Source organism: Denticeps clupeoides, chromosome 9 (genome assembly GCF_900700375.1).
Source record: "Denticeps clupeoides chromosome 9, fDenClu1.1, whole genome shotgun sequence".
In the NCBI taxonomy this organism is placed as follows: Eukaryota; Metazoa; Chordata; class Actinopteri; order Clupeiformes; family Denticipitidae; genus Denticeps; species Denticeps clupeoides.
In genome coordinates this window covers 167613-177825 of record NC_041715.1, presented here as the reverse complement: position 1 = coordinate 177825, position 10213 = coordinate 167613, and the positions used below count along the sequence as shown (strand labels likewise).

Below are 10213 nucleotides of genomic sequence, written 5' to 3'. Positions count from 1 at the left end.
GCTTCATCGTGAGCTGATGTTGGACTGAGGTCGACCTTAACTCATTGTCGCCTCGAGTGGTACAGAGTGGCATTACACCACATTGCAGGCAGCTAAACCTCTACTAAACAGTAAAATATAGGTGGTAGTAGCCTAGCGGGTAACACACTCGCCTGTGAACCAGAAGACCCAGGTTCAAACCCCACTTACTACCATTGTGTCCCTGAGCAAGACACTTAACCCTGAGTGTCTTCAGGGGGGGACTGTCCCTGTAACTACTGATTGTAAGTTGCTCTGGATAAGGGCGTCTGGTAAATGCAGTAAATGTAAAATGTAAAATATAAAATATATTTCAAATCTGGTGTTACTGTACATATAAAGCCGTGGTGGCGTGAACATCAAAATAGTGACTGGGGACAGTAGAAATATGACTCCCAACAGTCTGTATTGTCTTTTTACTTCAGTTCAACAAGCTGTGATAAAAGCAGAGTGTGTGTGTGTGTGTGTGTGTTTTATATGAACTGCTGATGGGTCAGACAGCAGCTATTTCACAGTCTGTGCTTCTTTTGCCGATCCCATAGAGAGTAAATTGCATGAGCTGATTATTTGTGAAGCCTGGTATTTCCCAAGTTTAATAAAGCCTGTAATTGAAATGGGTGGTGTCGGCTGGTGAAGGAGAGATGCAAAATGCAATTACAGGCCCTACCCGGCCCTGTGATCTGGCGTTAAAAGCAGAAGCCCGTTACTTTCATCCCGGGCATCAAATGTGTTTATGCATGAAATCATTTCAACGCAGACGTGGCACAGGCGCGTTCAGCACGTTCCAAATGCATATGAAAGGGGGCATTAATGAAATGGTCTATGCTTTATAGTCTGAAGAATAAACATTAATGCCACTCTGCTTGTCTAATTGAAAGTGAAAGTGAAGTGAAACAGCGCAGCACACAGTGACACGGTGAAATGTGTCCTCTGTATTTAACCAGTGGGCACCATGACAGGCGCCCGGGGAGCAGTGTGTGGGGATGGTGCTTTGCTCAGTGGCACCTCAGTGCCACCTTGGGATTCGAACCTGCGACCTTCTCATTAGGGGGCTGCTTCCTTAACCGCTAGGCCACCACTGCCTCAATTTAACTCACTAAACTTGACTTATACATAAAAATAAATAACTTCATGCACCAAATGATAGATACAGATTAATATGGATATATAAATAGAAAATAAAAAAACTGAGACGTTCCGCCCCTCCATTACTGAGTACCGATAAGAGTAACTGGCTGCCCACAGAAAAAAACAAGAGATCACAGTCTGGTGCCTTTTATGATAAATGCCTATAATAGGGTGAGTAATCTGAGGGACGAGCATGGAGAGGGATGCTGCTGCTGCTTCCAGGGGTAGAACATTCTACAATGATTATATATTCGTCCATGTTCATCTATGTTGCATTTGCATTATATTTTATTATGTTGCATTTTCATTCAGTAATGCAGTCACCTACAGTACTGTTCCATTCTAATTGTGCAACGATGCAATAATTGACAGCTATTCTAATCATGCAATAATTAATAATTCAAAAAACAACTGTAGGATTCTATTCTATTCCTGCAAGGATGCAGAAATTGTTCTATATTATTCATGCAATGATCGACTATTTTGTTCTATTTTAATTAAATAACCAAAAAATAACCAAAAAGCAGGATTGATGTACTTATAATTCAATACAGTACGTCACATTTAACTGTTGCAGACAGCAGGGTTCTACTGCATTTGAGTTACTGGGACATTTCATCAGGGATCTGAATAGACATTAATGCAGAAAAACCCGACAGACTCGACTCCTCGGATGAGCCGTGCCGTAAAATTGCTTTTTTCTGTGGTTTCCTGTTCCCCATGGCTGACCATGCCCTTAATGCAATTCTGGGCCCGCTGCACCCAGCGCCCGCTTCCAGGGAAGCATCATTACCCCCACGAACCCGCCGACTGGCTTCAGACAGAGTCGTTACTTTCTCTACCTCGCAGCACACCTCAACCAGATAATTCATCTTCTGCCGCACAGGCATGCTGGGACTAGAACTTCATTCAGGTTGCTCCACTGATTTGTGGCATTTTTATCATTCCACAGTTTTACATATGTGACCTCAGTCAGGCTGAACTAGAAGCCGTGCAGCTTTATTATTAGTCATGTAAATATGACATTTATGAAGCCCGACCGACTCTTTCTTCCTGTCTAAATGTGTCAGATTGATAAGAACAATGAAGGGTATTGGTTCACTTTACATGAAGCGAACCTGCTGCAAACCCATCAGTGCACATGCTCCCCTCGCCATATCAGACAGCCCAGTGTCTTCTGTGGAGATCTTCAAGTTCCTGGGTGCCACCATCTCCCAGGACCTGACGTGAGACACCAACATCTCCTCCAGCCTCAAAAAGACCCAACAGAGGATGTACTTCCTGAGGCAACTGAAGAAGTCCAGTCTTCCAGTGGAGCTGCTGATCCAGTTCTACACTGCAGTCATTCAGTCTGTCCTGTGCTCCTCCATCACCGGCTGGTATGGCACAGGTACAGACTGGAATGCACAGTACGGACCTGTTCCTCTCGAGAACCAGGAAACGAGCAGTGAATATCATCACAGATCCCGCACACCCTGGACACAGACTCTGGCAGAAGATACAGAAGTCTGCAGACCAGGACCAGCCGACACAAGAACAGATTCTTTCTCCTCGCTGTCACCCTCCTGAGTGACTGAACCGTCACACACATTGCAACTGGACTTAATGTTCTTCTGGACTTTTTCACATTCTTGTCCAATAAACAGCAGCATCTGCATAGCAGAGTGAAATTATGTTCCACATTGTCCTCTTTGTGGAGGAGATTTAGCAAATTTCTGGTTTTGGGGAAAAAGAAGAAGAAGCCAATTTGCAAGAGAACCCCCTTTTTTTACATTTTATTTTATAGTCAATTACATGTTTTCAGTTAAAATGTCATAAGGGCCAAGTTATAAAGTCTAGAACCATCAGAGCAATGTATTATTATTATTATTATTATTATTTTTAGCATAAAAATTTCATGATTCTATACAAAAAAAATATAATAATAATGTCCAGTTTGTACCTCTTTTACATGTACACACACACACACACACCTCGTATTAAACATCTGTTGTCTGAATAAAAAGCTAATTTTTAAATGTTTTAGGCGGCATATTGGCAACTTTACTGACAGAATTTATTGATTGTTGATTAAAAGTTGCAGTTACAGCAAACAGACCTCATATCTGATATTTATCACATTTTACATCTAATACGCATCTAATAAACAATATCTGCAGAATTTCCAAGTAGCACTTACAGTTCTATTTCTTTTATTTGGCTCCCAAATAAACATAAAAACACTCAAAAATACACATTTGAACACATTGTCTGGTTATCAGAATAAATTATCTTCCAATCATCTATAAACAATCATTTAATGGAAACTGAATGAAAAGACGATGTGATACGTAGTGTTGGACGGCCACAGAAGCCTGATAATAATACCGTACAACAATATGCACAGGATGTACATGAGCCGGCTAGAACGACCTTCAGCAGTATCACACCGACGGACACCACGTTAAACCTGCTGTACCTGCTACTCACGATGACTTCTGCTCGTCGCCATCTACAGGAAGCCTGACCAAGGCCATCAATGCAATACAAATCAGGAACGGTTGACATGTGGCAGCTAAAAGTTGCCTTGGGGACCAATGTCAGGCGTAGAGTGACGCGTCCATTAATACTTGACAATGAAGTTTGTTATACTTTGAGGGCATGAAAACTGGCCACATGTCCTCTACCAGCTGCTCAGCAACATACATAAAAGGACAAAGACCACCGCTTCCCTGGGCTCTAACAGTCCTGGCCCAGCCTCTCAATCTCGTCGATCAGGAAGTCTATGTCTGACCTGTTGGCCGCGGGGTTGGAGATGACCATGCGGAAGAAGTTGACCTTGTCTCCCTGAGGCTGGTAGCCCACCATGGTCGTCCCAGACTCCATCATCATCGCTTTGATCTTGGGGGCTACCTGTTTTGGAAAGGAAAGAGAAGTCCCGCCCACTGTTTTGATGGGACGTTCTGTCAGACAGTATTGAAATGTAGAAGATCTGAAGATCATGATGTTTACCTTGTGTAACCTCTGCCTGCGCTCCTCTACATCGCGTAATCCACGCAGGCTTGGTGGAACGTACCAGAAACAGATGTTCGTATGTTGAGGCTACGGGAAACAAAAGACAAAGAAATTCAGATGAGAAAAGATATCTTTACCAACAACTCCAAGTCGGGCGCAGGGTTGTTTATGCAGTTAATACATGTAAAAACAACTATATTATGTAATGCACAACAGTAACAGCAGGATCGGGAATTATGTGCTAGCGTTGCCAAAATTGCCGTATTTATTTCCGTAAGTAAACACGTTCATTGCTGCACTTACGTTTAGGGAGCACACAGACGTACACAATTGTTGGTTTTTCGCTCGTGGCAACACAATAAACCTGACTGATTGGCCAATGCGCTCCAGAAAACTGCATAAATGCATAAATTGCATAAATCTTGACCGGAAAAATATATGTAAACCGAGAGAATTTATCGCTGCTATCCGTGATTATTTTTGTAAGAAACTAATGAATTTTTGTCTAATATTGGATTAACTTGTTCTTCATTGACTGGTAGCCCTAGTATTGTTTTCAATATAAATGTAGTAATCAAAACTGAATTACTGAAACTGATGAATTGCACCAGTTTCATCCCACCAAAAAAAAAACCCCACACACTTTCATTTTCCTTAGCGGGACCTGTTTTATATTCATTAAATATCTGACATGTGCCACAGGTCCCTGCATTTCGAAAAAGTCTGATAAACGGAAATTGATTTTTTTTTTTTCTATTTAAGAAAAAGAAAAGGTGCGAAGAGTCTCACCTCTCCCTCGAACACCATCTCATACCCATCCCGGTTCCTGATTTTCTGGTAGAGATACGTGGAGAGCTCCAGGCAGCGGTCGATGTGCTGCTCGAACCCTTCTGTTCCCTGGCAGAGAGGAAAAAAATACAACTTAAGAACAAATGCATGCCTTCACACACACACACACACACACAGAATACACCAACCTTTGCTTTCCACATCAGCCAGAACTTAAAGATGTCCACATGCCGGCCACACTGGATGGCCTTGTCTCCCGTGTCGTAGGTGACGTCGTACTGTTTGTCTGGCTGGAAGAGGTATCCTGCGCACATGGAGTTGCAGCCCTGCAGAAGACCCTGAAAAGCAGACCCAGAGACTTCAATCCGGCTGCATGTCAGTGGCCGCATGTGGACACGTGTCGTGTCTGGTGTCCCACCCGCTCGCGTACGAGGACGGCAGAGCACTGCAGCGGAACGCCCATCATCTTGTGTGGATTCCAGGTCACTGAGTTAGCCCTGCAACATTTACAGTCGTTTTTACAATGCCCCGTGGTCCACAGAAATCACTTTTCTATGAATCATGTGTGCTATGAATTTGTCCTCCCGCAACTCCAGACATCGTATGAGATGTTTGACATACCTCTCAATGCCACTGAGCTTGTGTCTGTGCTTCCTGGACATCAGCAGTCCACCTCCCCAAGCTCCCTAAAGGAGATAACGGAGTCCCTCCCACATTCACACATCTCATCATGTTCACGCAGGAATCAGTGGGTTTCGCTATATAAACCGTCTTGGGACCACGCCCATAGGTTTTCTACACCTCCGACTGACGGGACATTTGTAGAATTCTCACTTACGTCAACATGCAGCCAAATGTTGTGTTTCTCACAGATGTCAGCAATCTCATTAATGGGGTCGAATGCGCCGTACACCGTGGTGCCGGCGGTGGCGTTCACGAACAATGGCACGTATCCCTAAATCCAATAAAACCGCAGCTGTAAAAGTAACGCTTATGAAGACAGTGGCTTACAGATGTGTGACTTTCCAAAAATTCACCTTTCGCTTGGCGTCTATGACTTTGGCTTCCAGATCATCTGGAATGACCCTCCCCCTGATAAGAAGGCAAAGTGTTTTTTAGATGCTGATTTTTTATTTTTCTTAAAAAGCTCTTCACGTAATAAAGGAAGCTTCTATCTTCACCAGACTAATGTCCCGCTTTACTGTAATTGTAAATTGTCCAAAAGCCTCCAATCACTTTCCCTAACTCTTAGGTAGCTAAATAGTATGTTTGTAGCCCTTGTCAAGCTTTTTGCAGTCCAGCCTCCCGTGTCCACCTACCGTTGGTCAGTTTTCAGTAGAATCAGATTTTCTGTCCCAAAACCCAGAGTGGCGCTGGCTTTCTTTATGGAGAAGTGGCTCTGGAAGTAAAGAGATTACGCTAAAGACTAAGCTACATGTCGTTTACAGTAAAGGGACATAAAGAGAGCCGAGACCCACGTGCTCGGAAGTGAAGAGGACCAGCCTGGGTGCGGCCGTCATGCCTTTGGTTTTGACCTCGGGGAAATGCTTGTAGCGAGCGATCATCACGCTGTACATGTTGGAAATGGCGCCCCCTGTGGAGGGAAAATTAGAACAATGAGTGGCGTACGGCGTTTAAAGGAATTTGGAGGAGTCTCACCTGGTGAGAATATCCCATCTCCCTCTCCATCTGGCCAGCCAACCATCTCCCTCATCTTCTTCAGTGTTATCTGCTCCATCAGGACGAACACTGGGGCGATCTCGTAGGTGAACCTATTAACCAAAACCGTACTCTCATCTCAACCAGCTAACATTTACAAACAACACTCTTTACCAATAATCTAATAGTCCACAGATAAATGCATGTAATTAAAAAGCATATTTTACTATAAAATACAGTATAATTCATCTAAGGCATCATATTTAGATGACATGCTGCCCAGCAAGTTCTAAAACTGCACTACATCTTATATCCATAAAAATGACTGATCAATTCTCATTGGTTAGTTTTGTGTGGGCTCTGTCCATCTTTCTTTCAATCCATAGAGTCCCCTCAACTACTCATCATTCACTACAGGCTGATTGATTGATTGATTGATTGATTGATTGATTGATTGATTGATTTGTCGAGCACTTGAAGTGGATGATAAAGGAAAACTGAATACCGCTTTGGCCTCGACTTTACCGGCTTTTACTAAATCCGAGGCCAGCAGTAAAAATAATAAAGGCCCCTGATGTCAGGCTTCAGCTCGGTCTTCATATTTTAATATGAACTATAAATACCTCTGTGGGTCACAGTTATCCCCCTCAGAACTGAATCGGTGCCTAAAAAATGCTCATCTATTCTCATTGATCCTTAAAAAGCCACCGTTCTCCATATTGGACTTGGATAGAATCGATTTTTTTACTTTTTGGATCGCTGCTTTTCAGCACTGACTTCAGGTGAAGGGGATGATGAAGGTCCTGATCGCCTGTGACCTGTTCTTTTGTCACTGAGAACAGAGCGTAGTCACGCTGAACGTTTCATTAATTACGCAGAACATCCCCAGAACCATCTACATCAGAAACTACAGCTTCTGGTGCATTCTTAGATTTATTTCATTTGATGAAGATCTGCAAAAATAGATGGAGGAATGGCTGCTCCACTCACATGTTGGTGTTGGCTGTGGAGGTCAGCCACTCCCCTGCCAGGCCAATGATGTCCAGTCCAGTGGACAACTGGTTGAAAAACCTAGGGTGACCTGAGAAGATAAAAGAATTAAATAATGCAAGGTCACCCAGCCCTGGATCCTACTGTGAGAACTTCTTTATATTTCGTTCTCACCTGTCCTGACTCCATACTTCAGAGTGTCCCTGCAGTCCACCAGGATCTGCTCCAGAGACTCAGGTTGGTCCAGCAGATCCAGGCTGAAGCCCTCCATCCCCTCCAGAAGTTGGTGTGGGTGGTGGAAGTCCAGAACCTTTGTGGACCGGTCGAACGTCTTCCGAACGTAGTTCGTGAGGATCTCCACGACCTCCAGCAGGAACTGCATCGTGGGTTCCTCTCCATTTTTGGCAGGTAATAAATCTGTGAGGAACAACATCTCATCATTCACTGTTGACTGATTGGTTGATTGATGTTTCGACCGCACTACATTAGCGCTCCATCAGGCTGCTCACCACGGGCGTACAGGTTGGAGAAATCGGTCTCGTTCCGCCTGAACCGGGACTCGTTCTCCCCAGACGGGAACTTCCTGGGGGTTGACGCTTGGTCAAAAGCTCCAACGATGCTGCTCTTCTCATCTGGGTTGTTGCTCTTCTGTAAGAAGCCTAAATGATAAAACGCAAGAGAAGTTCCAGACCTGTGTCCATTTATCACAAGTATGGACTTCCAGCAACTCTAATAAGTAATAATTAGCAAAATAAAGAAAATATAAAAAGTTTGAACTGGTTATGATATTATGATATTAGGGACTGAGGTTCATCAAATCTGAACCAATGACCCACAGTCCATTAATGAATCTGGTTCCTGGTGAATAAACTGGTTTATCTGACTGGGCGCAGAAGCCGCACGTGACTCGCAGGTAAAGTGGGGCGATGGGAACAGACCCCCAAAAAAGACGGTTCTCTCTCGCATGTGACTCTCATACTGAATTCCAACTAAAAACAAAAAGAGGTAGAACAAATTTAATTTTCCCCAAATCTGATCATATATCTTGCATCTAAAATTGGTCCACATTCCATCAAAAAAATTGTCATTTTGCGCCAGCGCTTAGAAGCAATTTTTCAATGTTGTCGCTGTATGCAAGATACAGACCTCTGCATTCGATTTAAAAAAAGAAAGAAAGAAAGAAAGAAAGCAGCAAAGACAGCAAGCACAAGACATTATTACTGAGGAGTCAGATCCTAAAAAATCCGAGTACTATAGCTCTAGAACCGAGCCACCAACAAACAACCTTCAGACGACGAGAGATAAAAAATAGACAGAAAGAAAAATTGAAAGAAAGAAAAGAGAAAGATAGAAAGTCAGAACAATAAAAAGAAAGAAAGAAATATAAAAAGATAGTAAGAAAGATAGATAGACAAAAAAGTCCTGAACGCTTAGTTAATCGGCAAAGTATCCATTTATATACGCACACACACAAACACACACACACACACACACACACAAGCACAGACGTAATTTGCACCACACACACCTAACACACAGACACACACCACACACACTCTGAATTTACTGAGCGAATTATATCAATGATATTTCTATTCATATAGATAGAAGTGAATATGTTTTAAAAGTGGTGACTTTGCTGAGTACAGGTTTTGGGGGGACTGGGTGCGTGTGTGGATTTCCGTCCCGGTGCATGGAAGGTAATGAAGTGTCCCGGCGGCAGGGGGCGCCACGGGGACACCGTCCAGCAGCACGTGCTCAGGACACCGCCACGGCGGCAATTTATTTCTTTTGCTTTCTTACCGCAGATCTTCATCCCCAGCTTCCTCCTGCATCCATGCGCCACGCCGCTCCAGTCATAACCTGAGCAGAAAACTCATCATCATCTTCATCATCCAGCAGAAAACTGAACAGAACGTTACATTACACCTCATCACACACCATTTTAATATTAAACAGAGAGAATAACAGTAATAATAATAACAACAACAACAATAATATAGTAATACAATATAACAATTTTAATAATAAGAAGAACAATAACAACAACAATAATAACAATACAATAACAATACAATATAATAATAATAATAACGATAATAATAAGAACAACAATAACAATATAATAATAACAATATAATAGTAATAATAATAATAATAATAATTGTTTAGTTATTAATAATCATCATCGTCCTTTTTTTGGACCTACTTGACGGGCGCGCCGGTAAATCCGAGGCGTCGGGATCCGGAGCCGCCATCACGTTCCCGGTCCGGACTCCTGAAATATTCACAATTTCACAATAAATGTTGTAATGAATGTTGTAATGAAGTCTGAATGTCGGAATAAAGAGTTCAAGTCCAGTATTGAGTATAAATATAAAAGTATATTTTACAGTAAAAACGGAACCAGCCTGGTGTACAGGTGGTCGGATATCATCACACTACATATTAAATAAGGTGAAAAGAGGCTAAAACCGGAGTAAAAATGCCGTCTCGTACCTGCGGCTGAACACGAGCGGCGCGTAAATCCGTCACGACGCAACTCGGAGACGCCAAGTTTTACGCGGCGCGTACCGCGCGTGCACGTCGGGGTGAGAACCGGAGCGCGCGCCCGCGACTCTGCTGCTGCGGCTGG

The 10213-nt window shown here is 43.1% G+C and overlaps 1 protein-coding gene across 1 annotated transcript; it reads right to left on the bottom strand.

Moving 5' to 3' along the window:
• Positions 1–2950: 2950 nt before the first annotated feature.
• LOC114796435 (glutamate decarboxylase 1-like) lies at positions 2951–10213 on the bottom strand. Its single transcript, XM_028990425.1, has 17 exons — positions 10078–10213; positions 9788–9856; positions 9382–9441; positions 8088–8237; positions 7753–7995; positions 7579–7669; positions 6589–6701; positions 6408–6523; positions 6249–6328; positions 5967–6021; positions 5768–5884; positions 5551–5615; positions 5348–5426; positions 5118–5267; positions 4930–5037; positions 4138–4227; positions 2951–4038 (listed from the first exon to the last, which is right to left on the bottom strand). Exons 2-17 carry the CDS (start codon positions 9834–9836, stop codon positions 3865–3867), a joined length of 1740 nt encoding a protein of 579 aa, XP_028846258.1. The 5' UTR covers positions 9837–9856; positions 10078–10213; the 3' UTR covers positions 2951–3864.